Genomic DNA, 20,340 nt, shown 5'->3' with positions numbered 1-20,340 from the left:
GTCCTGACATGAAAGATGAGAGTGACCAGCCTCACTCGTCCCTGAGTGACATTATGTGAGCAATAAACCCCAACCACTCCTTGATATAAACCTTCACCAGTTCAATCCGACTGGAGTGCCATAATTACCCGCTAAACCACCAGGCACCAAAATCTGGTTATATGGTTACTGCCCAGGATAGTAAATGGTTTCCTGGTGTACAGGAAACCATTTGGCATGTCACTCAGTGTACAGTCACAAACAGGCAGAAGTTAGGGGAAAGAATGAAGGAAAGAAAGACAAAAGAGGGATTGTAAAGTCACCCGTAAGCAGAAGGACAAGGAAAGAATGCAGGAAAGAAAGACAGAAAAGGATGAAAGGAAAGAAGGATGGAGGAGAGGAAAGGGCAGACACCCGAGAGCAGCACCCTTTTTCCGGTCTGATAAACAGGTGGTGCAGGATATAGGAACAAGGAAAGAAAAGTACAGAATTGGGAGAACTATCAACAGCATGTCAAATGAAATGGGCCACAGAGTTATTCAAGTCCCTAGAATCCTAGTAAAAAAACAGCTCATATAACCACTTTCATCAGAGATGTGTCAGTGAATTTTCACTCATGGCTTTACATATGCTCCTCACAAGCTTAGTAAAGGTAATTGGGATACTTATATGACCTTACCTTTGAATTTCCCTTACTAGGAGGGTTCCCCAACACCTCCCTCCAGCTCTTGGTTAAATCATCAACCTGGTCGGTGTTGTGGTGTCTCTTGCGCTTGTTGCACGTGGCTGTTACACCTAAGCCTCTCATGTTCTTTCTCTGAGGACTCACAACATCCTCAATATCTTGGGTGTCTTGGGAAGCAGGCACAGTTTCTTCAGACTGAAAACACCACCAACACCATCATCATCATCATCTTCACTATGACTATTTTTCTTATATAAAGACGGGGCAAGAACAATACAGCAACAATAATAATAATACAGTAATAATAATAATATTAGTAATAATAATAACCTATCTATCTATCTATTGCCTGACGCATTAATCTCGTAAGGGGTGGCCACAAACAAATCGCCTCCATGTCACTGTGTCCCCGGCCATTTCAATGCCCTGCTCCCAGCTCACACACTCATTTTCTCATATACTTATCCACCCCATCCCTCCATTTCATCCTTGGCCTCCCCCCCCCCTCTTCCCCCCTCTACCTCACTCACATACACTCTCCTCACCAGTCTCTCACTATCCATCCTTGCCACATGGCCAAACCACCTCAGTGTGTTTCTCCTAATGTTTCCTATCACATCCACATCCACATTGGCTCATATAATAATAATAATCCATCCACACATCATCCAATCCTACATTCCCCCATGAGAAGCGTAGGAGGCCGGGGCTAGGCAAGTTGGTCCTGATATTTAAGATGAGAGTGACCAGCTTCACTCATCCCTGAGTGGCCACAAACAAATTGCCTCCAAGTCGCCCTGTCCCCCGCCATTTCACTGCCCTGCTCCCAACTCACACCCCCCTCTCTCATATACCTCTCCACCCCATCCCTCCATCTCATCCTCGGCCTCCCCCTCCCTCTTCCCCCCCTCCACCTCACTCATATACACTCACTTCATCAGTCTTTCACCCTCTATCCTCTCCACATGGCCAAATCACCTCAGTGTGTTCCTCATAACGTTTCCTATCACATCCACATCCACACTACAAAGCTCCTTTATATCCTCATTCGTCAGCCTGTCTCTCCATGTGACTCCACAGGCTGCTCTTAAATAACTCATTTCCACTGCTCTCACTCATGACTTGTGTCCTTCCAACAACATCCAAGCTTCATTTCCATACGTTAAGAGTTGGTATCACAATACTGTCATGTTGTAACTTTTTCACTTCCATGCTCACTTCCCTGTTTCTTATCACTGCTTTCAAAGAACCAGCAACGTTTCTTCCCTGCTGTACCCTTTCAAGCACTTCACCCTCCAAACCTCCATCCTTACTCATCACACTACCCAAGTACTTAAACGTACATTATGTGGCATTATGTGAGCAATAAATCCCAACCATCCCTTGGATATAAACCTGCACCAGCTCAATCCGATTGGAGCACCTTAATTACTCACTAATCCACCAGGCACCATACAATATGACCTCATTATAACGGACTAATTGGGGCCCAAGCCATTCTGGAAAAAGCAAAATGACGATAAAAGCAACATCCAGACTTTCCCCTGCTAATCCGGACTTTCTCCGATATACCAGACATTAGTCCGGATTGCACCAATGGTTTTTAAACTGTTTTCACTACCAGTGCAGTACTAGACTGTGTTATACCTTCACTGCATTCATCAAATGGTATAATAATACTGTCCTGTACACTGATAAACATGTCTGTTAATTACCTTATTGTGGTGAACATAGCTGATGTGGTGAGGCAGTCCGGACTACTTCTGGCTTTAAAGGACATTTTCCAATATATAGGGATTTAGTCCGGTAGCTCCCTGGTTTCGATAAAAGCGAATTCCGCTCTACTGAAGTACGTTATATCGAGGTTTTACTGTAATTTGGTTATATGGTTACCACCCAGCACAGTACAAGTAAATAGTTTCCTGGTGTACAGGAAACCATTTGGCTTGTCGCTCTGTGTAAAGTCACCCACAGGCAGAAGGAAGAGCAAAGAATGAAGGAAAGAAAGACAGAAGAGGAAGGAAGGAAGAGAGAAAAGGGCAGACATCCAAAGCATCACCACATCAAGTGTTTGGATGTTAAGCACGACCACCTATCACAATTGTAATAATAATAATAATAATAATAATAATAATAATAGTAATAACACAGTAATAATAATCATCATTGCCATCATCATAACAACAGTAATAGTAATAGCAAAAATAAAATGTAAATTTTCTTACACTATCATTTGCCTGTACTACAGTTTTCCTGGGCCTAGCAGGTTTATCAACAACGGAGAACATATCAGTGATGCGTCGTTGTTTGAAAGTGTCATTGCGCTCCAGGACCTTCTTGTGCAGCCAGTCCGGATGGGCAACACGTGGTACTGGGTTTGCCACACCCTGGAAAATGGCAAATATGAACACTTGGGCTCCTGTGACTCACTATAACCTGAATTCAATTATCTGTTATTAGATGCAATAAGATACATCAAGTTTTTATTATTCTCAGGCACTTGTGACTTACTACCAGATGAATACAATATAAGCTGGCATTATCTAAATTAAAACACTAAATGGGTTTATTCACAAGTAGGAATATGTTTGGAAAGTGACACTGTTTGAATGAATTGTTGTGCTCGAGAATGTTCCTGTGGAGTGAGTCTGGATGAGTCACAAAAATAATGGTAGCTTGGACACATCCAGGGGCAAAATTGTCATCATCAATCCAATTTTGCCCACATAAACAGGAGCATTGGGAGATGGGGCTAGGCTACCAACTCCCAACATTTATACAATTGAATGATGCAGTAAAGTTTACCATCTTAGACCATATTATCACCTTCACTGCACTTGGTGCATTTGGGTATGTTACTGATGCTAATACTAGACTTTGTATAAGTGAGGAAACTCCTAGTAATCAAAGGTTTAATAACTCAAGTAACCCTCTCTATACAAAAGTTACATCTGGAAAACATTATGACTTACACCAAATGATTTTCTTCATGCAACAGATTGGTAAACCGAAGCAGTAAAAAAATTAAGGTATGATCCCTGTCTAATAAACAATTTTAATTTGTAGGTACAATTCATCCAACAGAACAATTCACAGCACTGGGAAAATGAAGATACAAGGTCTATCATCATTTTCATCATTCAAATCCTTATTCCCATCTGGAAAGACAGGGTGAGATAGGACACTGAGACAAGGTTGATGGTTTGTGTGTGCTCCAAATGTTACATAAATAATGGGAGAAAACTCTTTACTGTGTTTTCCCTCTCACCCTGTATATCCTATTGGTTGTGTCTATCAGGCAGTCAGCTGTCAGGCAGGTAATATTATGGACTGATCTATACTCTGACTGGCCAACAAAATTCAAGCAGTCTACTATAATCATCAATAATAAATTCTAAAAGTTAAACAACATCATCTCACAAGTTAAATATCACTGCCTGGGTTAAAAAGAATAAAACAAAAAAGATGCCATCAAACTTAAAAAAAAGGTCTATCTACCTAACTATTGCCAGACACCTTAATCCCGTAAAGGGTGGCCACAAACAAATCGCCTCCATGTTGCCCTGTCCTCCGCCATTTTGCCGCCTTCCCCCCAGCTCACATCCCCCTCTCTCATATACCTCTCTACTCCATCCCTCCACCTCATCCTTGGCCTCCTCCTTCCTCTTCCCCCCTCCACCTCACTCACACACACTCCTTGTTAGTCTTTTGCTCTCCATCCTCTCCATATGGCCAAAACACCTCAGTGTATTTCTCCTACTGCTTTATCACAGTCACATCCACACCACAATGCTCCTTCACTTCCTCATTTATAGGTCTGTCTTTCCATGTAACTCTACATGCTCCTCTAAAATAACTCATTTCCACTGCTCTCACTCTTGACTTGTTTTCTTCCAACAAGGTCCAAGGTTCGCTTCCATACGTCAAAGTTGGTATCACAATACTGTCATGCAGCAACTTTTTTATTCCATGCTCACTTCCCAATATCTTATCACTGCTTTCAAAGAACCAGCAACCTTTCACATCTGCTGTACCCTTTCAAACACTTCATTCTCCAAACTTCCATCCTTACTCATCACACTACCCAAGTACTTAAATGAACTCATATTTTCCATCCCCTCATCATCCAAAAATCACTGTGCATTCAGTGACTTCATTACTCTCTAAACAATAACTTTACTTTTCCCTACATTGACCTTTAGATTCCATTTCTTACACACTCCCACAAATTCATTCACCAAGCCTTGCAGCTCTCCTTCGTCTTCACTTAACAATACAGCATCATCTGCAAACAACAGAACAGGATGTTTCCAAACACTGCCTTTTCTCATTAGGGCCTCTCCAACATCCACTGCCCTACCTCGTATCACTTTTATAACCCCATCCATATACAGATTGAACAACCATGCAGATATGACACACCCCTGTTTCAATCTGACATTCAGACAGAAAAGTTCACTCGGTTCACCACTCACACGCACTGCAGCCTCAGCACCCTCATATGTTCTCTTCACAGCATTCAATGGCTTCCCATTTACTCCATATATATCGGACACTTTTATGTGAAGCTACAATACGTGGTGAATGTTTTCAGCATATCAGACTGAGCCAGGATTCCGGGGGCTTAAATAGTGAGTGAATGAAAGCATGGTCTATTGGACTGGGCAAATTTGGGCTGTCTGGATGTTGCTACTCTTCACCCTGTCCTAGGGTAGGAAAGGAGGTCTGGATGATGATGATGATTAATATTTTCCACATTCCTTGTCTATCCACTCTGTCACATGCTTTCTCCAAATCCATGAGGGCAATATACAACTTCTTTCCCTTCTCTAGAAACTTTTCCACCAAAGACCTAATGATGACTATCTGATCTACACAACCTCTTTCCTTCCTAAAATCTCCCTGTTCTTCTCCAACTAGTTCCTCTGTTATTTCTCTAACTCTGTCAATAAGTATCCTCCCACTTACTTTTCCTATTACAGTAAAAAGACAAATGCCCCTATGATTACCACAACTTCAGGTATAATTATTCCCATTTTCCTATGTTCAGGGGGAATAATTATGCCTGACTTTCAATCCTCGGGGACTCTATCTTATTCCCAGGCCACTCTGCACATCTTCCATATCCATTCTGCTACTATCTCTCTCTCATGCTTCAGCATTTCACCCCACACTCCATCAATTCCTGGGGCTTTCCCCATTTTGGCTTTCTTCACTGCTTCCACTACTTCCATCCTACTGATTTCCTCCTCCTTTCTCATCTCCCTTTGTCTCCCAGCCATTCCCCAACCACTCATGCTCGCATTACTTTCAGTCTCTATGTTTAACAACTTAAAGTGTTCTCTCCATCTGCTCAAGTTTTCTCCCTTCTCCACCATCAATCTACCATTTTCATCTTTCATGGAGGTTTGAGTCCACCAAAGGGTCATTGCTAACCATCAAGAAGGGCATCCGATCATAAACTGCCACAAGTTTCAAAAACCTAAGTCCTCTACCCAGGGGCAGCACCTTAGCCCTTATCAAGAAAAGGGGACACGGTGGTTAAACAAAAGCTCACCTACTAACAACTTTATCACCCTGTCTAACTCTTCTTACCTCCTTCTTCAACATTTTCTTACATTCCCTCCACTTTATACTCAAAATTCCTTCAAAATTCCTCATCCACTTTCTTCTTACTCTCTCATACTAATCTTTTCACCTTTCTCTTCCTCTCTGCATATAACTCTTTCTTCTGTGTCTCAGTTTCCTCCATGCCTCTGCTTCCCATCCACTCACTATATGCTTTCCTCTTTTGCACCACAGTTTGTTTCACCTCTTCATTCCACCATGCTGTCTGTTCCTTGCACCCTCTTCTGTCTTCAGTTCACCCCACACACCACCTCACATGCTGCACTAATTTATTCCGTGAACATCATGCACCCAACTTCCACCTCCCCCATCCGTTCAAATCATATTTATCCAAATGCTCTTCCACTTCTCTCTTATATTCTGACTTTTTTCCATCATCCTGCAACCTCTCTACCCTCCTTGTATGGACTACTTACTCCTGTCCTTCTCTCCTTCTATTCATCCATCGCATTTGTACCTTGACTTTCACCAACACCAAGTGGTGGTCAGAAAGTCCTTCTCCCACAACCTCTGTGTGCTCTTATATCCATTATATACAGTACCTTCTTATTCTCTCATCCACACATACATAATCAATCATTGCCTTCTGTTCACTGAATTCATCATCCACCCTTACCACTCGCAATGTATACCTGTGGATCATTTTGTGCCTAAAGAGGGTATTGGCTATCACCAACACCCTCCCTACATAAATGTCCACTAGAGCACTGCCATTCTCATCCACTTCTGCACTCACCAACTACTCCATCCATCTTCACATTCCCTGCTTTTTACACTCTCTCATTTCTCTCAAACTTTTCCATGCACGCTTCCACATTTGCCTAGAACTCTTCTTTCACTCTGCTCGCACGGTCTTCCGCTGGCACATCACATTTACCTGCAAAGCAGCAACAATGGTGACAATTTTCATAGCCTTTCAGTAGAGGCTGATCAAAACCATCATCATAATCCAATATCCCACCCTAAAGATGAGGTGAGATAGGACCCAAAAACAAGGAAAGAGAAAGTGTATCTGGTAATTTGGTAGAACCATTTACAACATATTCATACATCATTCAAGCCTCTGGAATTAATAAAGGAGAATCAATGTAGTGCATACATAAGCATGAGGATGTAACTACTGTATGACATGAAAATGGAAAGTCAAGGGTAAGAGCAGTGGAAATGGTGTTGTTGAGGATATGTGTGTATAAGTCTGTGGACACCAGAAATGAGGAGTGTGTGCTTAGATAATAAGGTCATGTTGAGAGAAACGGTGTCAACAGAGTGGTGAAAAGGGTATATCTAAGCAAATTTAAAATTGGGAAGAGGTGTGGTAGGCTAAGAAGGTGGACATATATAGCAAATGAGTGTGTGAGACTGTAAGGTATGGAGAATGGAACTGACAGTGGATTGTGCTGGTTGGAAAATCTTGTACAGATGAATGCATGGCAAGAGTTTGGCACTCCTGTTCTATTCTGATGAAGTGACAGTTATCAGACTGAATCTAGCAGATAGATGGTATGAAGAATGTAAGTGTGGATGCTTATGCCTGTGTGATGGAGTCAGAATTCTGGGTGATTGAAAGGCTAGTGAAAGAGAATTTGACCCATTCAACTGGGTAGACTTTTGGATACTGTCTCCTTCTATCACATTTTTTCAGGCTCTCTGGACTCTACCTTACCTCACCCCATCCTTTGGGATGAAGGGAGTTCTGGGTCACAACAGCGATGACAACGATGACGATGGTGATGAGGGTGGTGATAAGGGTGATGATGATGATGATGATGATTATGATGATGATGATGATGAATACAAGTGGATCACTCATTACATCTAATCAGTAATTTGGGCATTCAGATCAATCAGGTAATCAGTGTATGAGTTTACCTGTAGGGCAGCAGGAATGGTAACAATTTTCATAACAGTGCCACCCAGTCTTTCAATATAGTACTCCCAGTCAAGTACATTGCGGATGTCAAAGTTAGTGAGTGATGGGTCCTTCAGCCACCGTCGTAGGTAGTGGTGCTTTACTGAAGCTTCAGCATGGAATATATCCAGTGGAATGGCCCTGGAAAAATATATAATAATAATAATAATAATAATGAAACAGGAGAGTTGAGGCTTGCAGAAGTGAAGAAAGCGGTAAAACAGTTAAAGAATAATAAGGTACCAGGGGAGGATGGTTTATTTCCGGAAATGTTTAAAGTGGAGGGGGATAGAATAATAATGATCTTGACCAAGCTATTCAATAAGATATGGGTGACGGGGTTACTACCATCAGTTTGGAAGAATGGTGTAATTGTTAAAGTTCCGAAGAAGGGAGACCTGAGTGAATGTGGTAATTGGAGGAGAATCTCTTTGTCACCGATAGCTTTGAAAGTTTTCAGTAGAATGTTGTTAAATAGGTTGGAACCGGTGGTTGAGGGTATTCTGAGGGATGAACAGGCTGGTTTTAGAAAGGGACGTGGTTGCAATGATCAGATCTTTATAGTCAGGCATATGATGCAGCTAGTTAATGAAATGAGAGTACCGTTAAGTCTTTGTTTTGTTGATTTTGAAAAGGCTTTTGATAGTGTTTCGAGAGAGACTATGGGGAAGATCATGAGACATTATGGAATACCAGAGGAGTTTGTGAGGGTCATTATGAACATGCATGAGGACACATTTTGTAAAGTGATGGTTGATGGTTGTCTGAGTGATTCGTTTGAAGTCAAGTCCGGAGTAATTCAAGGTGGTGTTCTATCGCCTTTACTATTTATATTGGTCATTGATTACATTATGAAACGCGTTGGAACAGAAACCGGTGCAGGTGTACTTTGGGGAGAGAACAGGAAACTTTTGGATTTAGATTATGCAGATGATATAGTTTTGATCTGTGATGGGCCAGAAGAGATGCAGAGAGTGTTGGACTGTTTGGTGAGTGAAGGTTGCAAGGTGGGTTTGGTTATTAATTGTGGAAAAACTGAAATAATCAATATGAATATGGAAAATGCGCAGGAATGTGTAATTGGAGGTTTGGTTGTAAAGCAAGTTGATACGTTTAAATATTTAGGTACTTATTTAGCCAAGGATGGTTCTTTGAACTTTGAATTCGAGGAAAGGTTAAAGAAGGCTAATCAGGCAATGGGAATGCTTAAAAATATTTGGAATAATAACAATTTTTCTGTGCATACAAAAATCAAACTTTATAAGGTAATGGTTAGGAGTATCTTAATTTATGGACACGAGTCTTGGTACAGCACAGTGACTATGGAAAATAAATTCTTGGTGTTTGAAAATAAAGCACTTAGAAGAATATTAGGAGTTAAGTGGTGGGAAAGGATACCAAATAGTAGAATTAGAGAAATAACGGGAGTGCAGCCGATCGATGAATATGTTAGATTCTCATGATGGAAGTGGCTAGGACATGTGTATAGGAGACAGGGAATAGTACGAGGTACACCAGGGTGGGTGGCACTTGGCAGGAGAGGTAGAGGAAGGCCAAAAGAGACGTGGATGAGGACAATGAGACGGGAAGCTGGAGATGAGTGTTGGGGAGATCTTGAGAAGTTAGCACAAGATAGGATGTGGTGGTGTGAGTTCATCGAGGCCCTATGCATCCCCGAGGGTGCCACAGGAAATGACTGATTGATTGATTGATTGATTGATGATAATAATAATAATAATAATAATAATCATCCATCCATCATCCAATCCTACGCTGCCCCATGAGGAGTGTAGAAGCCCGGGGCTAGGCAGTTGGTCCTAATATTTAAGATGAGAATGACCAGCCTCACTCATCCCTGAGTGGCATTATGTGAGCAATAAACCCCAACCATCCCTTGGATATAAACCTTCACAGGCTCAATCCGACTGGAGCACAAAAACTACCCACTACGGTAATCCACCAGGCGCCAAAATTTGGTTATATGGTTATCATCCAGTGTAGTAAATGGTTTCCTGGTGTACAGGAAACCATTTGGCTTGTCACTCAGTGTAGAGTCACCCACAGGCAAAAGGAAGAGGAAAGAATCAAGGAACAAAAGACAGAAGAGGGAGTGTAAAGTCACCCGTAGGTAGAAGGATGAGGAAAGACTGAAAGAAAGACAGAAGAGGATGGAAGGAAAGAAGGATGGAGGAGAGGAAAGGGCAGACACTCAAGAGCAGCCTACATCAAGTGAGTGGATGGTGAGTGCCCCCACTTACCACAAAATAATAATAATTATAATAATAAAAATATTAATAATAATTATAATAACCAATATCATCATTGTCATCACCAACGATCACTAATCGTCATCTACAACTTCTATCCCACCTACTATTATTTATCTAAAAAAAAAAAAAAAAAAAATCATTTAAGACTACACAATCACAGCCCAGTAGATTCACAAGCAGATGGTCAGACTACTCCCTTTGGTGGTATAACACACAACAGAAACACAACAAACAACCTCCTGTCAATCAAAGCTATGCAAAGCCATCACTTCAGCTGGGACATTCTACCAACAGACTTTAGAACAGTGAGAAACAGGGTTAACTATAAGGGCTACGGTACCTGCAATAGTAAGGTGGGAAACTGAAGCTCAAACTCATAACAAGTAGTGCGATATGTGAGTAGCATCCATCATCACCATCATCATCATCATCTACGTGAAAGGCTAAATGGATAAACAGAAATACATCAAAGTAGTATCAATATTTTTATAGAATGCACATATCTGGAGTGCCAAAACAGTCTTTGGTCGATAGTGAGAGTGAAGGTCATGCTGGAAGAGGCATGGAGGAGGTTCTGTCAATGGAATCCTTAGCTGAGCGGTTACCAGGATGATGATGATACTGATGACTGATTATGAGGATAACAATGCTAATGACGATCACAAAGGTGATGAAAAAAACAATGACAACGACAATGATAATGGTGCCAGGAATGGTGATGACAACAATGATGATTATGATACAACAAACCCTTTCCATATCCCCTCACCTCTCGGTAACTGGTGCACCCTCTGGTTTCTTCGAAATGATAAATCTACAACTAAGGCCAGCATCCTTGACCATCTGGTCCCCTAAGAACTCTGCCAGTCGCTTGGCGGTGGATATGGAGGTGCTCTTCTGGTCACCGTACTCCTCCAGCTTCTTGCTCATTGAACGGTTTTCAGAGATGAGGTCAAACAGCTCTGTGTCAGGCATGTTGGCTGCCTTGCTGTACAACACATCCAGCCAGTAGTCAGCAACCTAAGGATGGAAACAAACAGCTCAGTGAGAATGATGATTGGGATAATAAAAACTAAATGCTGTAAAGATGAAAGCAAACAGTTCTGAGTCAGGCAGTATTACAGCCCAGCATGTTGGCTGCCTTACTGTAAAGCATATCCAAACAATAGCAAGCAACCTAGAAATGGATCCAAGAAAGTGAGAAGGATAATAATTGAAAAAATGGTGATGATGGAAACACAAGAGTGAGAATTGATGATGATTAATTAAAATATGTAAAAGAAAACTCGGGCTTTTTAATGTGCTTGTAGAGGAATGATATCTTTTTAGTATTCCAACTTTATCAACACCTCCAGCCAGTAATCAGCAATGTAATTTGTGGTAGGTGGGGGCACTCACCATCCACTCACTTGATGTAGTGCTGCTCTCGGGTGTCTGCCCTTTCCTCTCCTCCATCCTTCTTTCCATCCATCCTCTTCTGTCTTTCTTTCCTTCATTCTTTCCTCTTTCTTCTGCCTGCAGGTGACTTTACACTCCTTCCTGTGTCTTTCTTTCCTTCATTCTTTCCTCTTCCTTCTGCCTGTGGGTGACTCTACACTGAGTGACAAGCCAAATGGTTTCCTGTACACCAGGAAACCATTTACTACGCTGGGTGGTAACCATATAACCAAATTTTGGCTCCTGGTGGTTTAGTGGGTAATAACAGTGCTCCAATTGGATTGAGCCGGTGAAGGTTTATATCCAATGGGTGGTTGGGGTTTATTGCTCATGTAATGCCACTCAGGGATAAGTGAGGCTGGTCACTCTCATCTTAAATGTCAGGACCAACTTGCCTTGCCCCGGGCTCCTATACTCCTCATGGGGCAACGTAGGATTAGATGATGGATGGATGGATGAAGAATGGAAACAAACAGCATGGTGAGAATGATGATGGTGATGGGGAGTATGCAAGTACTGTACAGCATAAGACTGTAACTAAGTCATGTCATGAAATTTGGTGAAAATATCTGCTGAAAGACCATAGTTTTGGTGCAAATATCTGCTGAAAGACCATAGTTTTGGTGCGGTCTACTTTGAGTCAGACGATTGGTAGCATTGACTAGAGTTGCCATTTGCTCTAGGTGACCAGTCTGTGGATGCCAGGACATTATTTGTAACTAAATGAAACCAATCTACATACAGTATTAGGTCTTTCTGACTGCTGTTTTTATTTAGTATATATGATGCATTTCTCACCTTTTCTTTTTCATTACCATGTCCATAATATAACAAATCAATTAGTTCATTAAGTGTTCATAAGTCAGTACCCCATCTTTGTTAACTGTAAATTAGCTAATCAAGTTGATAATTATGACCTGGGACTGACATTATTTAACAGTATTGTAAAACAAAACTGACTATAGTATTCAACACATGTGAAGAGTTACTGTATTATGATAATCAATTTTTTTTTTTTCTTTTTTTTTAGAATGGCTGGCAAACTGAATCCCACAGATGAGTTCGAACACATAAACTTGACGACCGAAGTCTACCCACAATTGTTTGTGTGTTCCATGTTGGTGAAGTTTGTTTGTTAGTGTAAACACTGCTTGCAGGTGCTGCTTCCATCATTGTGATTATTACTTGGTCCTAAAGTGGTGTGGTAACGCGAGGGCAACCTGAACAATAATGGTACTCCGTTGTGCCTTCCTCTTGAATTTATCTAAATTATACCAAATTATGTTTGAGCTGTCTGTTCGGGATTTGCTTCCCATAAATAAAGGGAGATCATGCCACTTCTCACCTCCCTAACAGTTGGATGCATGTTGCTTTCCTTCTCCATACCAAGGTATAGTAGGTCTGCTCGACATTTTGTGTTACAGTGTAAAATAAAATGTCCAATTAGTATTTCGTCTCTCATACGAAATTTGGAGTCAGAAATTCTTGTGAGATGATGTTATGGCTTCGGAATTTCTTGTGTTCATTTATACCGTTAGCTCATCAGCAGCAGCTATGAAGTTTGAGGAAGTCAGGCTAGCCAACCACAAATATGTAACTGTGGTAGAGGCGTCATAATGTTTCAAGTGCTGCATTTAATCTTCAGACAAAACTACGAACCGACTTCTGTCCTTTACTGTACCTATGCTAGGATGTCACCATGAGCACAAAAAATTGCAAAATAATTAGTTTTTCAATGGCCAAGATTTTCATTAGTGCAGTGACAGATGTACTGTATAGTATATGCAAGATATATGACAATGAAGAAAATGAAATCCTATCAGTCTTAGCTTGGATATAGCATTGTGTGTAAGGCTGTACTGAATAACCATTATGCATGATATAATGAGATACTGATGATGTGTTACCACCCTCCATGACATCACAAAAGAAACTGGGACAGTGCTGGGGGGGAGGGGGACAAGAGTAGTCTCTTAATATGAAATGCTCTTTCTCTGCTGTGACAAGGGAATTTAAAGTGCAGCTGTCATAAGAGAACTGCTACTCTGAGATGCTAACACACATTTTTGCTGGCTGTTGGCGGTAGAACATGAAATGCAAATTTCAAACAGGCACAGCTTGAGCTGCGGTTCGCACTTCCTCATATACACAGTTGGAACTGTGGCTTGCATTCCATGAGTTAAATGTCTGAACTAGTTAGTCTAGCCCACGTAAGGTATGCTCCTGACAGCACCATAATGGACTGCATGGTAGACAGATACCAACACAGACATAATATGTTATATTCTCACCTTAGCAACACTAGCATAACAAGTCTCCAGTGTGTCTCCCTTAAGAAAAGCCTCAAACACTGATGACTGGAAGATCTTGATAAGTTGTAGCTCCCCTCGCCGCTTCACTTCAAACCCCTTCAGCTCAGCCAGGGACCCATCAAAGTTGAATACGGCATATCGTTTCTTGAGCTTCTTACCCTCCTCCTTGGATGCAGGCAGTATCATGGCTTGGTATGGACCATCAACCTGAAGTGAATTATTTACCATAAGGACTGGGTTGTTATAGCCTGGTCTAAGGTGGATTGTTGGATACTGTAACTGTCTCATAAACATTCTCTCCGATCCAATCAACCTTCTTGGACACCTTGTATATATGTCACACGTAAGTCCTGTATATCATACTCAAATACCAACACTGACATGAAGCCTCTATGTGGTGGTGCTGTGCACCCTGGATGGAGTAGCTGTACCATTGTTCCAGGTGCCAAATCTCCTATTTCCCTGTACCTCAATGGCGGAAGGACCCTGGTCCGACCTTGGTGAGGCACTGACTGAAACAAGGGAACATACGATACCTACATGGCGTATGTGTATTGTACTGTACCTGTAGGACTGCCTCACTGAAGCAGTTGATTCCTGTAGTCTGTTTAGTCAGAGAGACCATAGGTAAACAACAACAACAATTTTTCAATATAGTACTTTATTATGACAGCACACTTGCACATTCCCTTTCAATTTTTTTTTTACTTCCCACCAAGGTTGAAGGAACCTCATGCTTGGGATATGGCTCTTAAATGTGTTGACAAAATTTGATACATATATACATCATCTAATCCTGAGTTGCCCCATGAGAAGCGTGGAAGCCCGGGGCTAGGCAAGTTGGTCCTGACATTTAAGATGAGAGTGACCAGCCTCACTCATCCCTGAGTGGCATTACATGAGCAATAATCCCAACCATCCCTTGGATATAAACCTGCAACGGCTCAATCTGATTGGAGCGCTTTAATTACCCACTAAACCACCAGGCACCATCGTCTGGTTATATGGTTACCACCTGGCATAGTAATTGGTTTCCTGGTGTACAGGAAACCATTTGGCCTGTCACTCAGTGTAGAGTCACCCATAGACAGAAGGAAGAGAAAAGAAAGAAGGAAAAAAAGACAGCTGAGGAAGGACGGAAAGAAGAAGGGAAAGGGCAGTCACCCAAGAGCAGCACTACATCGAATGAGTGGATGCTGAGCGCCCCCACCTACCACTAAACTCAATGCCAACAGCATCTGGTGTTCCTAGACACTCACCCATCCAAGTACTAACCACACCCAACGCTGATCTGCAGATTGCACAAGAAGTGGTGCACTCGACATGGTATGGCATGAGGGACATGATTAGTGCAAGAGGAGGTGCAGAAGGTAGTTGAGCTGCAGAACTCAGAAGTGGTTGAACAAAAAGTTTAGGGAGCTGTTGCCCCTACTGTCAACAAAAGGACTCTCTCTATATATGCGACAGAAACTTAATTACTGTATTTGTGTGTACAGAGTAATGTTACATGGTAGCATAACATGGCTCAAAATGAGGAAAACATATGCAGAACTGAGCATAGTGGACTCAAAGAGGTGCAACAGATGTGTAGCACCACACTTTGAGAGAGCAAGAGTATGTGTAAAGATTTAAGATGACACTTGGATACTGGTAATGGATAAGCTATGGCGGTTTGGACGTGTGGAGATAATGTGTGAATGTAAATGGAAGAAGTGCTATACACACCTGGATATGGAAGGGATAGTCCCTGCTGGCAGACCAAGGATGAGGTTCTTTTGAGAAGGAACCTCAGGGTTGAGAAACTTGACTGGCATGCTGAGGACTGTGGAATTTGGAAATAAAAGTACCTGTATTAAAATATTACACTCACCTCAAAGAAGATGGAATTTTCTGAGCGGACAGAGTATTCAAGCGTCTCTGGGTTTACTAGGTCATGATACTGATGGTTGGTGTAGTGGTCCTTCACCATGATGTTAAGGATGGCACCAGGGTATGAGATGGTCACCTTAGCCTTCTTAGGGTTGGAGGTTTTGATCACATAGTTCTCTGGGAAGGACGATGGTAGGATGCACCAGATACCATCAGTGTCTAGCTCAAGTGGACGACCAATCTGAAAGACAAGGACTTAATACTTTATCATCATTATCCTCATTTCTTTAACAGGAATCCTATTTTCCACTACTCAATGGGATGGATAAGTCTGGGCTTTGCTGGGTAGAACCAAATCAAGAACATAAGATGTGGAAATGAGTTGTCTGAGAAAAATGAGTGGAGTTACTTGGAGTGACAGAAAGATAAAAAAGAAAGTTCAGAAACACTGATGCACTGATACAGATGTGCTGGAAAGTGTTTGGAAATGTACCCTAAGATGGTTTGCCCAGGCAGCATGAATGGTGACAGACTGACTAGGAGAATGCATCTGAGTATGGTGGAGGGAGACCGAGGATGAAAAAGGACAGAGCAGAGCAGTATATGCGTGAAAGTAGGGTGGAATGAAGGAAGGGCCACCTACTGATGAAAGAAAGGAACTATCTGTCCATGACCACCCCCTCCAGGATTAAAGTGCCTGGCTATATATATACAGATGGTGAAAGAAGGAAGAGTACAAAGTAGGCCAATCATCATCATCATCATCATCATCATCACACCAATCTCTTTTTCTCACCCATTTTTTTTCTCCCTAACAATCTACCGGGATCATATAATAATGATGGTATTTGATAAAAATCTTCTGGAAGTGAAAAGAATACATATCATGCATACATCAAATGGATACCGTGCTTCCTTCTATGGAATTTTCATATTAAGGTTAGCCGTGGCACACCTGATGTTTTCTATGGACTGGAAGTTAAACCATACACCAAAACCTGCAAATTACTTGCTTGAGCAGTTGGGAAAAAAGAAATCTAAGATATGTAAAGTATGATATGTAACAATGTGAGAGCTGCAACTTGACCTCTGACTTTATGTCATTATGGATGAATTTTTTCTGCATGAGTGATGGTTGTATGGCTGGTTACTGAGACTGGCCACATGTCACCCTTACAGTAATAACTTCCAGGGCCGATGATAGCCACCCATCCATTACCTACAGGGAAGAATAAACAAATAAAATACTGTACGTAATCCTGTTAAAGGGGCTCACGTCTTTTTAACCCACCTGTTCAACAATCTCCCTGGACCGTGTGATGATGGTGGCACCAGTGTAACATACAATGCCAGCCATCTCCATGGAATGCCATCGTGACCCCTTCCTCATCACATACCCATAGAAGGAGTTGAGAATGCATTTGTGGGCCAACTGTAGTGAGTCATAAAGCACTGCACGGGAGTTGGCTGCTTTGATGTCTGATGGGTCACCCTAGAAAAGATGTACAGTAAATCATTTGTACAGCTGCAATCAATACACATCTGGGGCTCAGAACTACTGAAGCATCATTACAATACTGCAAACCTGCATATACCATACATGACTGGACTATCTCAGGATATGGGGGCTTTGAGACAGTGTAAACGAAATACTGACTGCAACTATACATCCATTTACTTATCACTCCAGCTTTCACAGACCTGACAACTCCTTTTACTGTGTACAGTTGGGGACAAAAGTTCACCTAATATTTTACCTCTTCTACCTATCATTTTCTCTGCTGACTAATATTCCTAAGTGGAGATAATCTTGGTATATTTCTCTGTCCACAGGATGTTTTTTTATATGATGCATCAGGGAGAACTGTGACAGGTACATCCTAAGTGTGAAGTTGGTGCACTGGAAAATAAGTTGTCTTTATTAAATTCTAAAGATACCCTCTAAAATATCTACTTCTTCCAGTTAAAAGATACTATACACTGGAAGAAATTGGCAAACTGGAGGAAACTGGCAAATCATGAATAAATGGTGGATCCTAGCCAGTTACAATGGAACTTTAATAGACAATACTTCTGCAATTTACTATGGACTTACTAGCAAAATTAACATTATAAAAATTTATTTATGGCAAGTACAGTATTTACCGTAAGAGATACACTTCTGTTCCTGACTGAAAATCCATTCACTCATCACTGAATGCTTAATACACTACCTTTGCTTGGGCCTCTGCCAGTTCCTTCTTAGCCACCTTCAGTAGACCCTTGTACTCATATCGTCTATCCCTGAATGACCTGACTGTGTTTACATAGAAGCTGTTCTCACGCTGGCATATTGTCTGCCAGCGTTCTTCTGTTCTTGTCTCCTTCATCTTCTTGTAAGCCTTACGGCAATACTCCTGTAGGCGTTTCTTCTCCGTCGCAGCCTGTTCTTCTCTGTAATTGGCAAAAGGATACCATTATGTGTATGTGAGTGAGGTGGAGGGGGAAAGAGGGAGGGGGAGGCCGAGGATGAGATGGAGAGATGGGGTGGAGAGGTATATGAGAGAGGGGGGTGTGAGTTGGGAGCAGGGGAGTGAAATGGCGGGGGACAGGGTGACTTGGAGGCGATTTGTTTGTGGCCACCCCAAACGGGATTGAGGCGTCTGGCAATAGATAGATAGATAGATACCATTATCAATATCCATCCATCATCCAATCCTTTATAGCCCTAACAGGAGCATAGGGGCCTGGAGCTACGCTACTCAAACCTAACACTTAAAGCAAGAGTGCCCAGCCTCACTTGCCCCAGCAAGGCATTATCCATCCATCCATCCATCCATCATCAAATCAAACGTTGCCCCATAAGCAGCGTAGGAGCCCAGCGCTAGGCAAGTTGGTCCTGACATTTAATATGATAGTGACCAGCCTCACTCATCCCTGAGTGACATTATGTGAGCAATAAACCCCAACCACCCCATGAATATAACCTACACCGGCTCAATCCAACTGGAGCACCTTAATTACCCACTAAACCACCAGGCACCATTGTTTGGTTATATGGTTACCACCCAGCATAGTAAATGGTTTCCTGGTGTACAGGAAACCATTTGGCTTGTCACTTAGTGTCAAGTCACCCATAGGCAGAAGGAAGAGGGAAGGATGAAGGAAAGAAAGACACAAGAAGGGGTGTAAAGTCTGTGGATCCACAGGCAGAAAGAGAGAATGAAGGAAAGAAAGACAGGAGAAGGGAGGACGAGGGGAATGGGTAGACACCCAAAGCAGAACTACACTGAGTGAGTGGATGGTGTGCACCCCCACCTACCACCATGTGAGCAATAATCCCTAACCACCCCTCAGATGTAGCTAACTTTTTATGAACCTGATCTGGTTGGAGTGCCTTCACCCACTAATCCACCAAACATCATTTGGTTACCACCCCAATATACAGTATATAGTATGGTTTTTGGGATTACAAGAAACAATTTGGTCTGACACTCAGTGTCAAGTCACCTTATGATTGTGTTACATCGCAATCAGTCTCACTATCATGCGGGTATATTCCATAGCCTGCATGATTTTATGGTTAATGGTTAGGTCCAAGTACCATCCAAAAAATTACCTATGCTGCTAAAAGGCTGAAACAGAGGTTCTAAAAAATGCATTAATTAGCAGGCTGACAGAAAGCCCTGATATGTCCTTTTTAGTTTATTTTTCCTACCTTTAAGCGATTCTGTTCTGCTTATGGGAAACTTATTATAATGGTGGGGTATACAAAGGCTATAAATTCCTCAAACTCACAAAGTTCCCTAAACTTAGTAAAGCTGTTTGAAAGTAGTAAGAATATAATAAAGGTATAATTTTACTGAAGGGATCAATGGATAAATGGAACATTAAAAGAAGATGACTTATAAGGAGGACTTACAATACAGTAGGTACTGTATTCTAAACTGCCTTACTTAGTGAGCTGGTGGAAAGCCCTATGAGTTCCTCCTGGTTCTGCTGGTGGGAATCGTTCAGTCTCCAGCTGCTGTTGTATGCGTTGGTACTCACTGCGTGTCGCTGGAATCACGTCACCACGCCACACCCATGACATCTTGCGCTGACACGTGGCACCTGGCTTGTTGAAGTCACACGCAGCGCACACAGTCTCATCAACCTGTAGTTGAAGAAAATGATAGCTTAGCTACTTCATCTTTAGGCCATATCACAGTACAGTATTAACTTCATCATCCTAAATCTACTCCATCATCATGATCATTATAATCCTGTTCA

At 41.9% G+C, this 20,340-nt stretch overlaps 1 protein-coding gene across 1 annotated transcript in view; it reads right to left on the bottom strand.

Annotated features, from left to right (window-relative positions):
- PolE1 (DNA polymerase epsilon catalytic subunit 1) overlaps positions 1-20,340 on the bottom strand; it is a 69,532-nt gene that overhangs the window by 20,764 nt on the left and 28,428 nt on the right. The window contains exons 14-22 of the mRNA XM_080276090.1: positions 20,025-20,224; positions 18,303-18,522; positions 17,381-17,581; positions 16,091-16,330; positions 14,200-14,427; positions 11,241-11,491; positions 8,162-8,342; positions 2,890-3,051; positions 659-859 (exon numbers count right to left, since the gene is read on the bottom strand). Of these exons, the coding sequence (XP_080132216.1) occupies positions 659-859; positions 2,890-3,051; positions 8,162-8,342; positions 11,241-11,491; positions 14,200-14,427; positions 16,091-16,330; positions 17,381-17,581; positions 18,303-18,522; positions 20,025-20,224 (1,884 nt within the window). The remainder of the gene's footprint in view (positions 1-658; positions 860-2,889; positions 3,052-8,161; positions 8,343-11,240; positions 11,492-14,199; positions 14,428-16,090; positions 16,331-17,380; positions 17,582-18,302; positions 18,523-20,024; positions 20,225-20,340) is intronic.

The sequence above is a fragment of the Coenobita brevimanus genome, chromosome 64 (genome assembly GCF_032717465.1).
Source record: "Coenobita brevimanus isolate Jiangsu-jjx chromosome 64, ASM3271746v2, whole genome shotgun sequence".
Taxonomy (NCBI): domain Eukaryota; kingdom Metazoa; phylum Arthropoda; class Malacostraca; order Decapoda; family Coenobitidae; genus Coenobita; species Coenobita brevimanus.
This window is presented reverse-complemented; position numbering and strand designations above follow the sequence as displayed.